General features: G+C 36.9%; 1 protein-coding gene across 1 annotated transcript in view; it reads right to left on the bottom strand.

Moving 5' to 3' along the window:
• Window positions 1-17389, bottom strand: part of abca12 (ATP-binding cassette, sub-family A (ABC1), member 12) — a 51738-nt gene that overhangs the window by 3250 nt on the left and 31099 nt on the right. The window contains exons 50-66 of the mRNA XM_020920346.2: window positions 16528-16761; window positions 15682-15820; window positions 14874-15120; window positions 13188-13268; window positions 12274-12358; window positions 12039-12166; window positions 11479-11566; window positions 11224-11332; window positions 9360-9414; window positions 6738-6915; window positions 5998-6113; window positions 4749-4911; window positions 3954-4207; window positions 3116-3320; window positions 2519-2628; window positions 1855-2005; window positions 465-599 (exon numbers count right to left, since the gene is read on the bottom strand). Coding sequence (XP_020776005.2) covers window positions 465-599; window positions 1855-2005; window positions 2519-2628; window positions 3116-3320; window positions 3954-4207; window positions 4749-4911; window positions 5998-6113; window positions 6738-6915; window positions 9360-9414; window positions 11224-11332; window positions 11479-11566; window positions 12039-12166; window positions 12274-12358; window positions 13188-13268; window positions 14874-15120; window positions 15682-15820; window positions 16528-16761 — 2478 coding nt within the window. The remainder of the gene's footprint in view (window positions 1-464; window positions 600-1854; window positions 2006-2518; window positions 2629-3115; window positions 3321-3953; window positions 4208-4748; window positions 4912-5997; window positions 6114-6737; window positions 6916-9359; window positions 9415-11223; window positions 11333-11478; window positions 11567-12038; window positions 12167-12273; window positions 12359-13187; window positions 13269-14873; window positions 15121-15681; window positions 15821-16527; window positions 16762-17389) is intronic.

Here is a 17389-nt window from a genome sequence, read left to right as displayed (position 1 = left end):
CACAAAATCTATTGAAGGTCAGTTGTGTAAACTTTACTTGCATTTCCATTGGCATACATTACTCCTACTACAATAATTACAACTATATTACCTATACTACTGTTGCTACTAGTAGTACTAATGTATACTGCTACTAATGCTACTAGTATAATGTATACTGCTATTAGAATTCTTAGTACTCGCATAACTGCTGCTTCCACTTTTGTTAACATACACAACATACACAAACCCACATTTACTGTATGCCAAGCTCTAACAATGTCTGACTAGGAACCTGTCTTGGTATTTAATCTTATTTTACATGCTCTCTTCTCTACTCTACTTTTACTATGTATGGTGTTATTGTGCTTGTATTGTCCTTAAAATTGCTATTGACTTTCATTTGAAGCACTTTGGTCTGCTGAAGTTGCTTTAAATGTGCAATAAACTAAATTGAATTGAAGAATTTGAATTTGCTTTCTTACCAGAAGCAGGATCTGTGGGTGTCCGACTAGAGCCAGAGCAGTGGACAGCTTCCTTCTGGTGCCACAACTGTAATTGTCACTGATGGTGTCTCGATAGTGGTCCAGCTCCAGCCTCCTTAATAAATAGTTCACCAACTGCAAATAAAAACATGCAAAGGTTAAACACTGAGTACTTCCACTGTTGCTGCAAAATTCTTATGTAGTTGCCTTGCTTGGTACTTCAGTTTACAACAGCTATCTCTTTATAATAGATTTAGATTTTTCTTTGTACTTTGAGTTCACTTCTCAGAAAGGCATAAACTATTATTTCAGTATTAAATAGATATAGTACTGAGAAAAGTGGAGCAATTACAGATCAATGGACCTTGATAATTCAGTTTAATATAAATGATTGTCTATGCCAGTAATGTAAATTTTACATTCTTGAACTGGTTTACTGATAGTAGATTTGCAAACATTTAAGACATGTTATAGCACAACAGGCAACAGAACAGTATTTTGACCTGATCAAAATCAAAACATGTTTCTTGGTGCATTCTGCAATAAAAGCCTTTACCGTCAGCTTTGATGCAACACCTCATTACGCCTGACACAACCATGTCAATGTGAAATGACCCCATTAGAGCCTGTCTCATTATGTGTAGCTAGGGAACAGTGATGCCACATAAGAGACTCCATATATGACACCATCTTTGTGAATTAGACTGACGCAGATGTGCTGGCCATTATAACCATTGTTTTCGGTGTTTGCGTCCGAGACCCAAGGCCATTACCGATGATGTAAAAGTGCTCATAAAGACCAATCCTCAGTGTTCATGGATGAATTCATATCTGTAATTTGTTGCAAACGAATGTGCAGACCTTGAATACAATTACTTAGGTAAATCAGACTAAACAAGGAGCTTTTGTGCAACTGTATTGTATAATGTGAAGTTGTATCCAATTGGAGCATATCACACTGATGCCAGTAGCAGAAGGAAAGAAAGGCTCACTCGGTAATCACCAAAGAAACAAGATTGATTAGTCCTCAGGTTGATAAATGGGATGAAAGGGGCTGTAGTGACATGTCAAATAAGATCCCCTCATCAACAACAAATCGTTTAAATGTAAATTTGTAGATGACAAAACCGCACAGCATCAGCTTGATTCTGAAGTTTGGAGTGCACTAGCTGACAAGAGAGAGGTTTTTATATTTTGAGACAGTTTAGAGCTTTCGCTGCACATCATTCAACACTTCACACACCCGCCTCCATTCACTATTCACCGGAGCATTAGCAGGCACTAGTCCTGCCGTGGAAGTGCACTTTTGAATTTCTATCTGATCTGGTGTCATTTGGTAGATGGTGCTGTCACTGGGTTTTTGAAACATGGCACAGAGTCTCTGCCTTACCCCGGGTATGTCTCTCTTTGAAATGCCATGGAGGCGAGCGTAGAAGTACAAGTGCTCCTCTCCAGTCAGCAGATCGTCCAGGGCGTCCACTTGAGGACAATATCCAATGTTCACTCCCTGGTTACGGCACTCTATTATATCCACCAGGCGTCTATGGGGAAAACATAAACATTACGTTGAACATACTTAGTACATGGAAAAACATTAAGAGTGTTCCTATGGGTATGTCTGCTTAAGTGTGCTGTTGTTACCATTAAAGCTCAAGCATAGTTTATTAATTTAAATAAGGTTCACAAGGATGTTATTCACATATATATTGTCTTGTAGAATAGCTGTCAAGTCACATTAACAGAAGTACACAGTGTTATGGGCTGTCACAATGTGCGTATTGGTGGTCTTCAGATTCTAAAGTGTAATGACGTTATAGTGGGGGGCAAGAGCAAGATTTTCCTAATAAGAACATTGTATTTTGTCATGAAATATGTAAAAGGTAACTTCACAAATGCTGAACTTAATTATTTCTATTAATGACTACATTGACTACTAGAACATAATCTGCATAATAACATTATTTATATTAGCTGCCCCTCATCTGAATTAAACATTATTGGCCTAAAGAATGTTGTAATGTCTGAAACCTAGCAATACAAATATAAGAAATTACCCATCTCTGTCCCTGATCTGTGCTGTGCCATCCGTGGGGCTGACATCTCCCGTCAACATCTTAAAGGTGGTTGTTTTTCCTGCTCCGTTCACTCCCAGCAGACCAAAGCACTGTGGACAGAGTTTTGTCAGTAAATACAACATTGCAGTAGTTATAACTAGGGTTGGGCAATTTCACACAAAAAGATTTATTATCTTTCTCATATTCCTCCTCATATTGATTAATTTAGATTTTAAAATGGAAACAAATAAAATGTGCTTTCAAAATTAACATTCTGAACTTTAAAAATACAGACTTTTAAATACTGCAATTAACACACAAAAAAGTCAAATTTAAATTCTAAACCACATACTTTCACTGACAGAGGACTGACACCAAATCTCACCATTACAAAGACCCAGTAAATCACTGACAGTTAGACATATATATATATATATTTTTTTATTAATTGCACGGACCTTAACATCACTGTAATCATCAATGCGTAATTATACAAGTCCATTTTGAATTAAACATGCAAGTAATGGTTTGGTCTAGCTTTGAATGTGATCTGAATTTGGTAAAAGAAATAAACAGTGTATGTGTTTGTTTTCTCACTTCTCCAGCAGGAACACCCAGGGACAGCTTCTTCACAGCAGGGACCTTCTTGTTGAGGTGTTGATAGACCTTTGTTAGTTGGTTCACCTGCAGCACATCTGAGCTCGCTGCTCCACTGGACACCCGCAGGTGCTCAGCTGCCACATCCTCATCCTCCTCAACACAAGGCACGAGAGGCACTGCCTTTCTTCTTAGAATCAGGCCTCTGAGAAAACAACAGCATGGTTATTCTAAAAGAATCATTAAAGGTGTATCTCTTTGGAAGAAAAACAGGGATCTTTTAGTTCAGGAGAAAATTGTCGATCTGTATATATCACAGTAAAACAGAATGCAGAATAAAACATATTTTCCTCCAGCGAATCTTGAGGATTATATTTTTTATCATCTTTATGGGCTTGGTGGGGGTAGAGTAAGCTGAGATGTGCAGAAAATGTGTGAATGTCTTACCACAGAGTTTAACTTTTTTACACAGACTCCTTGGCTATCATTGGTCGGATATAAAATTAGAACGAATGTTGTAACAAAAAATAATTCAAAGCATGCCTGTCATACTTTTTGAAGGCTCTCAAAATGGCCATTATAAAGGCAAAAATGCATCTACCTGAAACCCGTGACAGGAGCGGCACATCCCAAATCTTAAATTAGACTTAGACAAACTTTATTGATCCACAAAGGAAATTAAGGATGTACAATTCAAAACAAAACAAAATGTTCTAGCTGAATGAACAATTAAATGAATAAATTCAGTTGAAAAGTTGAAAGGAGCAGTCTTCTATGAATTTCAGTGCTAGGAAACAAGAAACATGATTGGCACTGGGTAATGCTTGTTACCACTGACCTGACTTTGCGCATGATGTATTTGTTCAAGAGCAGTCGCAGTGTGAAGAAGACAACTCCCTGAATGAAGGAGGAGATCATCATCCAGCCCAGGGCCTCGGTGGAGAAAGGGTCCTTGTACGCATCAATACCATAGCCACTCAGCAGCTGCACTTGGATGTTCGTTCGCGCTAACTCCAAAAGCCCATTACCGAAGTTGAACTGAGGGAAGATTAGGAAGGCGTAGCTTAGCCTGTCAAAGATGACTTTCAGGCTCTGTGGGAGGAAAACAAAACAGCATTAAAGAACAGAGTCAAAAATAAATGCAATACGTGGATTATATAACAAAATACATTGAGGAATATAATGTCTAAAAAGTCCCGTAGAATTTAAATGCATCACCCAGAATTGACTGGTTTAGACACAAGCGGAAGTTCAAACAGGTAGCCAGTGCAAAAGAAAGGGGATTTAAGTGCCTCTGAAAAGGACCTACACGGGATTGACTTTTTTTTTTTAATGACTGACCTATTGGAGTTTCAAGACAAAACAGTCTCAAAGCTTTACAGCCTTTTTACTGAACTGAAAACAAAGAGAGTGACAGAGCAGTGGTAGGCTCAAATAGAAATGGTCAGACTATTTAAAAATAAAAATAAACCCAAAAATCTAAAACACCATTTCTTTTCTATTCAATTTAACCTTGTGGACTACATTTGGTTTTGTGTAGTTAACTCAACGGACATTTGCGTTTCAAAACAGATGTACCTAACAGCATGCCTGGTGAGTGCATTTTATAGTAAGCCATCTAATATGTCAGTACCGCAGTATTTTGCTGTGTAATCTGCCCCATGAAGTAGAGGATGGAGGTTGGTATGATGGTGTTTACACCGACGAAGAGGTTGATGCAAACATAGATGATGAAGGCCATCTCTGCATCTTTGAACAAACTGGACATGAGATACATCCAGGGAAACGTGGAAAACCTAGAAGAGAGGCAAAAGGAGAGAATATTGTAAAAATATGTTGCATTTCATAGAAAAATAAATTACGCAGCCTTGTTTCAAAATGAAGCATTTTGATGTGTACAACCTACACAAAGAAGATGATGAAAATAGGCACCATAGTCTACTGAAACTGAGGAAAATTTCAGAAAAATACCAGTGTAGACTCGGCGGAGGATAAACATTCAGTGCTGGCACCAAATAAGATGAAGATAAATCACTTCTGCCTTTATTCCCTTGGTGGCAAAACATCCCTTTTCCTTTTTTGTTTTTCTGTCTTTTTCTTTCACATAATCGACTTGTTCGCTTGATTGGGGTGCCCAGGTCGGACCGACAGAGAGGATAAGAGACAAAGGAGGAGCGAGTTAAAAAGAAAAGATAGGAGGTGTGTGCAGAAAGCAGACATGAGCCACAAACACAAACAGAGCCTGACAAAGACAAAGCGTCGTGGTGGCATGCCCAAAAAAGGTGCTTGGTCGGCAGACGCTGGATGCCAAGCTATGACAGGAAACAGAAGTGGGGAGGCTGCAGTCCGGACCAGGTGTGAGCGCACAGACAGATGGAGCACTGTGATTATTCATTGCTTGGGAAAGAGACATCTGTCTGATAGATGAGAGGCAGAATGCTGAGTTGGCCTGTGAAAATGTAGGGCTCAGGGCAGGCACCAAGGCAACAGCACAAGACCTGCATATGCTGTAGACGTATTGCAGATTTACTTGTGTGACTCAACCTCCATCATAATTACACTTTTGACGTTGATAATAATTACAGTAAGAGAAAAAATATATTTTGTTAAAACTACAGTTTAACCAATGTTTTGTTCTTTGTTCCATTTTACTTACTTAAGTATTTCCATTAACTTAATCATTCATAAAACATTCCAATAAAATGATTAATTTGTGAGTATCATACATCAATAAACCAAGAGATACATACAAGGTGTCCTACTGTTTAACTGATTACATGCAATATAGAATTACAAATACAACTTTAACCAGCTATCAGAATTATTGAGAGCTGCAAACTACAATCAGGTTCAGGGTAAAAAAAAAAAAAAAAAAAACATACCCGAAAAGAATCAGGAGCATAGTAGTAGCTGCCAAATTCTGCCGATCATTGAAAGCTGGTACTTGGAAGACTGCAATCACTGCAGCAGTCAGAGCCACAGGAATCAGATAGATGACCTGCAAAAAGAAAAGGACAAATTCCAATTTGCCATATTTGGATTCTTGTGATTTTGTTGAATTATCCATTAAAATAGGCAATGTTTTGATATAAAAATCATACAATAGCAATCATATGGAAATTTGGGCAATTTACTACTGAAAGCTCCAGCCATTTTGTCACAAAATTGTGTTACTTCACTGAATAGAATCATTGTGATCAGTGAAAGTGAAAAATGGAGTGAAATACAAGAAAAATCATAAACAAGGTTACAGTTAACATGTGGAAATTATAAGAGTTTAAAATTAAACTAACTAATTAAAATTAAACTTAATTATATATAGTATAAAATATGCAATGTAATTTATGAATTAAAAAATTTTAATATATGACTCATTTGAATATAAATTAGAAATGAAAATGCAAAAAGACCAAGTGATACATTTTACATGTTTTTCACTTTCTTACACAATGAGAAAAAAAAAGTGATTAGTCAAAAACTTCAAGAATATGCAAACTACAAAAAAAAAAAATTCAAGGGACCTATTTAATTTAATCAAGTCTTTTTTGTAGTGTGAGACATAATTTGACTAAATAGTGTGATTAAATGAACCAATCCTTGTTTAATCAGAATAGTATTTTACCATGTCATAGAAGAAGTTGACCACCCAGTAAAAGGGTTCACTGACTCCAGCGATGTGCTGCAGCCTCTTTGAGCCGCTGTGGTGTTCATTGACCTCGTAGGTAGCAAAGCTGGCGGTGGTGATGGAGTACCCCGTCAGTATACACAGAGCTACCATGATCTGGAGCATGCCTTGGACACTGTCAGACAGACAAGACGGATGTGTTAAATCTAATGGAGTAGAAACAATACGAAACACAAGAGACACACATTTAGGGTCTTCCCCCATTTCACCTGCCATGTCCAATTCATGATAGAGGCCATTTTTAAAAATACACTACATAACTTTTATGTCTGCTTTGCCTTGCATGTCCCACATGATATGGTATTAAACCTTATACAGTTATAGATGTTTTATTGCTCAAAACATACCTTGAAAAACATGTATTCTTACTATGTGCATGTCAGTTGGTCTGGTGGTGTAACTTTCTTGTCTCCATGGAGTAAGATATGTTTAATACCATAGCAATATCCTACTATGTCTGTGAGACAACGAGGTGGCCATCCTCTAGCAGAAAAGTTACATAGTGCACCTTTATTTCTAATAGTAGCTCTTTTTGATATTTAAATAAACTGTGGCCTGTAAAGTTGTCAAAGATACTCATTAAGACGCTTCACTTATTTCTATGTTGCACCAGTAAAATACATACAGATTTTTATTTCGTTTTAGTCAAAAAATTGATCTTGAACACAGTCAAATATGCAGCATTTACTGGTTTATACTGAATTAGCAGAGTGAATATGACTGACTGAGATTCAAGAGTCATGCCTCAACCTCCCCCTGCTCCTCTCCATGGGGGGTGCTGAATCGACTGGGCTGACCACCTGAGACAGAATCTTCATCCAGAGTCTCCCCCCAGCAATCACATCGTCAATAAATATCTTTATCATATTCCATTGTTATGGTGTGATCCTTGCTAGTGAATATATAATTAACCTTAATGTAAGTATGTTTTGGTTCAATTGTATAACACATAATAAAATACTTAAAGTGATGTACAGACAGGTCTGTGTCCTAACCAGCAGCGACTACGTACCAAATGCCTGTCTGAATAAAAGTGACGTGATATTTACTAAGGCAGGTGCTAAATCTGCACTGCGTTTGTAAAGTGTCTATAAGATACGCTAATCTCAACTACATCCATAAGCTTTTATTGTGTCCAATGCAGTTAGCACACACACACAAATGCTTAGTAAATATTCTATACCCTTAGTTTGGGAGAAAAAGTGTACCTTTTGTCAGACTTTTTTGTATTAAAACTTTTGGACCTGCTGTAATAATTAGTATGTACATTGAAATGTTGCAACTTTTTCAGCAACCCTATGCTGTCATTATGTTTCTTGTGTTTAAAGCACTTTATGGTCCTCATGCTGATTCACAAGATGAGGCAATCCAACGTAATAAAAACATCACCTTTTAGACTATAGCAACCAATTATAATACCCCCCCTGCTGTGACCCCGCTCATTTGAACTATTCATGTGGCTTGCAATAAACAGAATTTCATTAATATATATGCAGCTGGGTCAAAAGAGTTGTATTTGCCTCCTCAGTTTTGACTAGATAATTGCCGTTGGTTGATACGGGGAGTCTAAATTCACTCTGGAGTTCTTGAATAGTGACTGAGATTGTGGTGAGCTGCTAGGCATACAGCGCAGTCCATTGGGGACCTCAGACAAAGAGGGAGACTTTGATTCATCGCTGCATCCTGCCCTCCGAATAACAAACTGCCTGTGTACAACATTTACAAAATAAATGACATTTGGTCATTGAAGGCATACAAAATAAAATGAATTAACACTGTTTTCAGAAAAAAGAGGAGAAAGTCTGAATATGTGGTGGGCATTAGGAAGAAAGTGCAAAGAATAGCAGACAACAGGTACTGAGTAAGCTTTTAGCCAGGATGCCTTGGTCTCTGGGGTATAGCTACCACATTGTGAGATTTACTGTAATAAGCAAACTATAGATTTAGCAGCAGCCAAATCAATACATTAACTACAAAGCACAACCCCCCAGAGAAAAGGGGAGGTATAGGGCACTTGCAGTGTGGACTGTAGTTTGTAACAGAATAATTGCAAAAACAGCATTCAGTTGCTATAGTCTTGCAATACTACTGAAGGACATCATATTATTAAGATCTAATTAAATATTTTTAACAGTTTTAAGTTCCAGTACACATATACATCACTGTGAGTAATATGTTTTTGTATTCAGTTTATACAAAATATTTTATTGAACATCAACAGCTATTTTCGGTAAGTTTTAGGAAGCAGGGTGCAATCAATCCAGCTCCCTGCCACCTTCAGGGTAAACACACATTATATCAGGAGACTAATCAATAATGCGAACCCCGAGAAATCCATTTGGAAAATCAGATATGGGTAAATACCTGTGCACTGCCCTGAAACTACTTTGACTTTGATGACACAAATTAAGTTTATAATTAATTACTTCATAACAGTATCAGAATCTTAAGGTTTTGTGTAGTGGATGAAAAGTGCATTCTTCCTTTGGTTGCCGTATTTTTATGCAAGAAAATATAAGTAAACATAAGCTTATATTTTGCTGTTGTTTATGAGCTTACATTGACTCTTCATCATCTCTTCGTCCAAAGTAGGGATGACTGGAAACTGAAATGGCTGTAACAGAAGAAAATAGTGTTTAGTTAGCAAGAAAAAACAAAGAAGGCAATTCTTCAACACAGGAACCAAATGAGCAATGATGCTCTTTTAGCTTGGGACACAGTCAATTGAAAAATAAAGTACAAGATGATTTCATTTGCCAGTGCACACAAAGGAAATTGAATTTTCTTTTATCATTTTGTGCTCACATCCACAGTCCCCTGCATGTGTCTGCTCTCAGTGTGAGATCACCCAAGGCTTGTAGCTATGAACACACCCAAATCTCAAAGCATTTGTAATGAAAATTATGCTTTTCAGGAACATAAGGTTAATCAGGATATGTGTCTACAATGATTTGATGGCACAAAACACAAATCATAATTTATAAAGGAGTGTCAGAATTTTATAGATAATTTACATTATTTTTTTTTTACAAACACATTAACATCTATATTAAATATAATTTATTTATTTATTTGAGACAGTGATTTGAGTTATAGAAATTAAGTGAAATATATATTAAAGTTTTACTTGAGCAAATGCATCCACTTTCTCACAAACTACTGATGTATGTCTATGCTGTTAAATTACAACTTTCGTAGATGTCTAGATTCTCAAATTATGTTTTTCTCCACATAACTTTTAGAATATTGGCTAATTAAACAAACTTTAAATCCCCTGAGTGGTATGTAGGAGACAGATTTTCAATAAAAACTTGGCGCAGAGTGTTATGTTTGCAGCGGCAAGTAATGCAATACAATTTGTATATAGAGACTAAAAATAAAAATCCCATAGGATGGTTCCCATTCTGGCTTATATACATGCACACTATATTAAAGGAAATAGTGTAACTTTGAAGATAAACCAAAGCCACAAAACTTTATCTCACTGGATTTCCACCCCCGGTCTCCAAGTCCCAGTTATGAGTTCAGAGGTAACATTCAAATTATTTTTTACACCCCACCCTGAGGCACTTGTTATCATCAACTACTTTAACACAGGCTGTTTATTTTTGTGACTGTTTCATTGTGTGTCTATGTGTGTGCGTGTATGTGTGTGTATGTGCACTAAATGCTTGCAGGCAGATGGTCAGGGCGATACACAGAGCTGAAACAGTAGTGAAAACGTGGGCCAGCCTCGTTCTCTTTAGCACAGCTCCCCAGAGTAAAGCATTCATCAGTATTCTTCATGCATAGAGGATTGTGGCTTGGAGGACACACAGCACCCCCTGGCTTTAAAGCAGTGAACTGAACCGTGAGTAAACATGTTTAAGATTCAGTCAACAACTGCTCCTTCAAGTGCACCACTTTTAATCAGGTCAATCTAATGCAAGTAGGTAGGAAATATTAAGGAATATGGGGACCCAAGACACAAACTAGGGTCCAGAGGTTTTTACATAATTTATATGGATTATTAAATTATTAAACTATTTTGATCAAATTTGATTGCATAACTTATGAATTATTTGCCAGAAATGGTTTAGTTGCATGTGAAGTTATAATTTACAATTTTGAAGTAAAGTAATTCAAATGCTATATTGGTATCAGATTGTGGGAAATTTAAGAAGAGTAAAACATTAGACCAATCTGCAAGAGGATAAAAAATCTTGAGGCATGTTGAATTCATGAGGTCATACCCATCCACTAATAAGCATTTGTTATAGGAGCCTATGTCCAAAACTTCTAATCACTATCCTACGAATGCTTGACATATTCCACTTCATAAGCACAAACTACAGCATGTGTATATGTGTACAGTTGTGACAAAGAAAGTAAAGTTTGAGGTTAATTTTACTGATTGAATTTCATTATTACTTGGTAAACTTACCATATTGGCTTGGATCTTTGTCTGTAGGGAGATTAGAGCGTAGGATGAAGTTGTTCATGCTGCTTAAGTATGCTGGCATGGTGTGGTGGCCCTCAGGATTGAACCAAACCTACCCAAGCAAATATATATATAGGTAACACATATTAAAATAATAAAGGACTTATAATGAAGTACATTATAATATAATAATATAATATATGGTCAGCTTTGTTATAATGAAAAGGTAAGGCAAAAAGTAATATTAATTAGAGTTACCTTGGATAGAGTGCGATTCTTGGGCACAGTTTTCATATCCATTTTTAGGTTTGATGGAAGTGGCATTCCAAAATCATAGCCGCCATACCTTATAAACACAAAAGTAAAACAACAATCAGTCAAAACAATACAGATTACAGCAGGTTAGTCTTGATCCTAAAATACCAGAAAAATGCTGAAAATAATAATACCCAAAAAATGTATCTTAAGGTCTAAGGTTATATCAAAAATCAATAGAAAAACTTCTAACGAAACTTGACAACAATTGAAACACTGACTTGAACAAGTACTGATACTGAAAAAATACATAAATAGAACAAACTTTGACCTTTCCCGAAGAATTTTTAATGACCTTGATCATTATCTCCACATGATAGAAAGTTATATTATGGAAAATTACATTCAATTGTCAAAAAAAATCAATTCTTTAATTAAATTTTAACATTATAACAGCACTATCAAGGTTTCCAGTAAATTTGATAAAAAGTGAATTCCTTAATTAGTTATAAAATTTAATCTAAGTGTGTTGGAAAACTAGTACAATAAACAGCTTTAAAGACCTATTTCTGATGTAATCGTCTGCTGTTGCCACCAGGTAGTTCTCCACATTGAGGCCGGTCACGTTGTAAATGATCTGGGACGATGGGATTTTCTTATGAGGTGGGACGTAGCCTCCCGCTCCACAAACCTGCGGCGGACAGATGATAGTAACTTACGACACAATAAAACAGGCATGGACAGGCGCGTAAAAATGAAAATGCAAAGACGCAAACAAAGTCAAGGGCTCAAACTCACCTCCTTCTCATGGACACATTTACAGACGCCAAACTTTTGAGTGCTATTCGCCTCAACCCAAGCTCCTGTGCTGCTTCTGCAAACCCTACAAAAAGAAAGAAGAAGAATTAGGATTAGTTTGACCTAAATCTATACAAGCAAATTTGCAAAAACAATATTGGATATAATTTACTAAGTCTAAATTAAATGTGGTGGATGATATATTCTTCAAAATGTGTTGTTTGAACATATGCTAAATTATAATAAAGACAAGTAACTGAGCTGAGAAAAAAATTAATTGCAGGTGTAATCTTCAAAATAGTGAACAAAGTTTACAGCGATACTTCTGCTGTACATTGATTCTTAACCAAAATATTTACAAACTGATGACCTGCAAAAATATAAAGATTAATTGCTAATGGAATATAAAATCCCAGTCTCTGGCCTTTATAAAGTGAGTGGATTTGCTCATGCAGTACATGTCTTAGTACAAACAAAACAAGACTTAATGCTAAAAAGGCATTACTATACACACAAATTATACAAATAACACCAAAAACCTCCACAGTTCTGAGCCTTCCTTTCAATATTTCCGTGTAAGCACAATCACAACATCCAAGCTCTTTGTAGCAAATCCTGTTTTCATCCTGTTCCTATTTTCCTTTGGTTTTAGTAAAAAATGAGAATTTCAAAACAGCCCAAGGTCTGGTTCATGAGTGCCAACATTGATTTGAGTCTGGTAAGAGTGAAAATCTCCCTTATATACTCAAGGTGTTTAAGGAATACCAATGATGCTTTGCTGCAGGGGTTCAATACACAAACAAAGCAGAGAATAAAGAGGTGGAGCTGATGGTGCAAATAAAGGTAAACAAAACAAAAAGCCCAAATGCACTGAAGAAATAGAGACATGATATGACTATTAGGTGGATACTTACTTATTGGATTTCTCAAGACAGGCATTATCAAGGCCAGGGAAGGACAGCATGGTGTCTGCCAGTTTGCTTGAGTTCTGGTTACTGTAATGACAAAACAACCAACACCATAAATAAGTACAATACATACAAATATTTACAGAAGATTATGTAGAAATGCAGTGTTTCCCATAATACAGGAGACTGTGGTTGAAAAAAATGGTTTTAATAATAGTTGTAATCACCACATTTAATATTTTATACAGGAACAGTGGAGTTAAAGTTGGGTTAAAAGTGGTTTTAGGAAAACAACAGCCCCATTCACATACAAATTGCTTCTCTATTTTCACTGTTTTGCTAAATTCGTCCTTGATCCTGCATAGCGCATCTTAAGAATGAAGACATCTTACAAGCGCCTGACGCTCCTAATTTGGGCAGCTTTGATCTGGATCCTCGGTCCTTCTCATCACAATCATCTCCTAACTCTTACTGGCTGTTTCTCCTTCTCCTTAAGGGTTGTCTGCCCTTCAACAAACTACAGCCTCGCGCTCAAAACCCACTGGGCAAATCAAGATGCATCAGGCCTTCATTAAAGTTTCATCAGAATCAGACAGCTGTGGTGCAGTAATCACCTTCATGATTAAACTGTTGGAAAACTGTTTGATCTTTGGGGTTGGCTGTCTCCCTCGGGATGGAGAGTGTAATTTTGGAGAAGGCCAAACATTGCAGCCCAAAACAGCATGCAAGCAAGACCCTCATAAGTGCAGAAAAACACATTCATTTACAGACACTAGGGAGACACTCGCCTTCTTACAATTACATACACTTTTCGGTAAAGTGGGGACAATCTCAAATGAAAAAAGGACACAAAAATACAAAATGCACAAAGGATGCACTCTGGTGCAAGACTGAAGGAATGATAAATAATAAATTATTTCTATAGTCAAATGAATTAATACTTGGTGTTTGCTGTTGATTTGCTGTGTTGCTATAATAAATGTGCATGTGGTTTCTTATTTCCATCATGCAGCTATTGCACACATGGCATTGGTTTTCAGTGGTGATGATAAGCAGGTTTACTTATGCATGTATGCCTTCATCTGACCCACCTCAGCCCACCCTTGTAAAACTGCATATACTATATCTACAACCTGCATATGCAACAATCAAAGAGGCAGCACATCATAAAAAAAAGTCACTTTCCATGTGGAAAAAATTCAGTTTGTCGACTGGACAAAAGTTAGTTTGGTTGAAGACGTTCAAACGATGTCTTTCTTCACATTCCTGTTATGAATGCCATTTAGGGGACTATTGACCATTCAAAAGATAGAACAGCAATGTTTTATATTGCTGGCAATTTTACATCCCTCAAAAATAAGGTTTTAATTCAGTTCCTAAAATAATTGCTGGAGCAGTCATTCAAACATCCTTTGATCTTTTAAAATTGCTCAATTGTTGTGGTTGTGTTGTTGTGGTTTGAAAATAGGGTAATAGAAAATAAAAGCTAATACTAATTTTAGTGTTTACGCTGAAGAAAATAACCATAAATAGGACCAATTTTGATCCTTTGTGAATAGGTTTAGAATGGTTTTAATTTTTCTCAGCGCTAGTGTAAGACCCCTTGCTATAAGACTACTATAATAAGAACATTTTTTGAATATCATTGTGGTATCAAAATTGGTATCAAGCCTTTTCCCTAGTATCACTGACCTGAAGAATGAGTAACTGGGTCCAATGTTGTAGAGTGCAGGGCTGAGTTCCAGTTCGGGATAATGCCTGAGGTCGCTCTTGATGGTGCCCAGTCCCATGGCAAACACCACAAACAGGACGGGGAGCAGGAGCTGGGAGATCAGGCCCTTCCAGTCTCTGCGGCTATGGTGGAACCTCTTGATTAGAATAGCCACCAACTGCTGCCAGGCCAACTTCACACCACTCACAGTTTGGGTTCCAGTGAAACCTAAAACATAAACAATACCAAAAAGCTTTGAACAACATGGTAGAAAATAGGTAAAAATGGAATAATCATGTTATGTAATGAGGTTTTAACCTTTGGTAGAATCCTGACGTAGTCATTTAATGGCCTAGTGTAGGATTAGTTTGATGAATTGTATTATTATTCATGGGTTTCAGCTTCCTCAACATAGGCAACATTTTGGGGACATTTCCAATTTAAAAGAGATATTTTATCATTCCAAAACCCATATATAGGTTTATTTGGTGAGGACAATGCATATAAATTAAGATATAGAAGATACACGGATGTTAATGCACAGCCTGTAGTCCCTCACAATCCCACCCCCACTGACACACCACTGGACTTCAGCACCGAAGGCAAGGTTGATTCCCAAAGACACATCAGATTTACGGTGAACTGCATCCTGGATTAATTAACAACATTGCCTACTATAGTAAGAAAGCTATATAGCTTGTTGTGTATGGTTTGAGAATCACAAACGCTAAAGAACAAACAATATAACTAAACTAAGTATATGTATATGAAAATAAAATATGGACTTACAGGTAGTGTCACTATAGTTGCTTTCCTCTGAGTCTGGATAGCTGTTTATGGAGTCAGTATCGGACACATTTTCAGATATTGTCGGGAGATCACCATCACCTGCTGCGTCAGGGCTGCCATGTGTCAAATGAAGAAACACCTACAGAGCAAAAAGACACTTAACATCTGCGAGTGTCAAACTGTGTTCTGTATAATGTTGGGGTCACCACCTGCATTTGCATATAATACTGTTTACAGTGACATGTATTCATTTCACTATTATTTTATCTCCAATTATTATTACAAGCTTATTTTTTTTTCCTTTGTGTTTTGAACAAAGTAAAAAACACAGGGCAAAAATGGACCATGGCGCAAATTACTTTCTGGTTTGGTGCCTGCATAGAAGATTTAAAAATATTTTGTACAATTATTAGAAGGACAAAATAAACAAACTCCTATTTTGTTTTGCAATTCATGTTTTACACTGTAGAAGACATTTTTTAATCAGTTAGAACAGCAATTGTAATCAAGATTTTAATTTGATTAATTGTACATCCCTCTATTATTATGAATTATCAACTTTAAATTGCAAAACCTATGCCTGCAGCCTAGTACCCCTGTCTTGAAATGATGTATTTTATACAATTATTATCGAGAAAAAATACTCCTGGCATCAAGGAAGAATAAATAAGCAATAGATTATTCCCCCTGGACCAGATTTACTATAGTTTTGTAGAATCATTATAAACAGCATCACTAACAGTGTGAAAAACTTTTTGCACTTTCAGAAGCATATAGTTTCTTATTTTCTTTGATATTCTCAGCATTAGAGCACATTGTAATATATGGACTTTGAGTTTGACCTACCTCCTCCAAGGTGGTGTCGGAGATGCCGTAGCACCCGAGCTGTAGGGCATCCAGGTTAGAGTCGAGGGCGGTGAGCAGAGAGCGATACGAAGCGGCACTGTTGGAGCTGAACGGGGGCAGTAGGTACACCAGGTCACTGCCTTGGGCCTCCTTCAGTCGGGCTTCAGGTACATGGGCTTGAACAAACGCCTTCAGCTCTGCATTGTCAATCTGTTTGGTTTCTTTGTTGTGCGTCTAATTATAAAAAGATAAAGGCATATGTTTTGAATTGAAACCTTAATCACCGTAATCATGATTATTTGCTTGAAAATTTAAAGGTGCATTGTGTAACTATTCTGGTAGAGGGTCCATCGAATACTTTTCTTCATGGAGATGTTATTGCTTTGTCTGGAATGTTTCACTTTATGGCAATAAACTTTATATCGTCATACAGGTCAGATCTGTAGAGTGGAAACCCCGCTCCAGTCAGAGTGCCTGTTTTTCTAGGTATTTTTGCGCTATAAAATGAGTCTGGCCCTGTAATTGAAAAAAATGTAAAGTAGAGCTGTTTAATGTTATACTGTGGAATATTCCAGGCAGAAGCGACATATCCATAAAAACAAGCAGATGACAGACCCCCAATCAAAAAGTTACACAATGCACCTTTAAATTATGGTACCACCCCAATTAATTGTCTCTCTCACTTTACAATAACTACATCTACACCTACAGTACTTCATTAAAGGGTTAGGGTTAGCAGTTATGGTTAGGGCATTCATTCAGGAGCTGCTAAACCTGAATCATTCTTATAAACTACTTAAGTCTGTTGTTTCGCAGGTCTTTCCTTCCTGCTGCTGTCAGACTTTACAACAAACACTGTTAA

Source organism: Boleophthalmus pectinirostris, unplaced genomic scaffold, assembly GCF_026225935.1.
Source record: "Boleophthalmus pectinirostris isolate CB_2022bp ecotype Guang Dong unplaced genomic scaffold, ASM2622593v1 HiC_scaffold_1, whole genome shotgun sequence".
In the NCBI taxonomy this organism is placed as follows: domain Eukaryota; kingdom Metazoa; phylum Chordata; class Actinopteri; order Gobiiformes; family Gobiidae; genus Boleophthalmus; species Boleophthalmus pectinirostris.
This window is presented reverse-complemented; position numbering and strand designations above follow the sequence as displayed.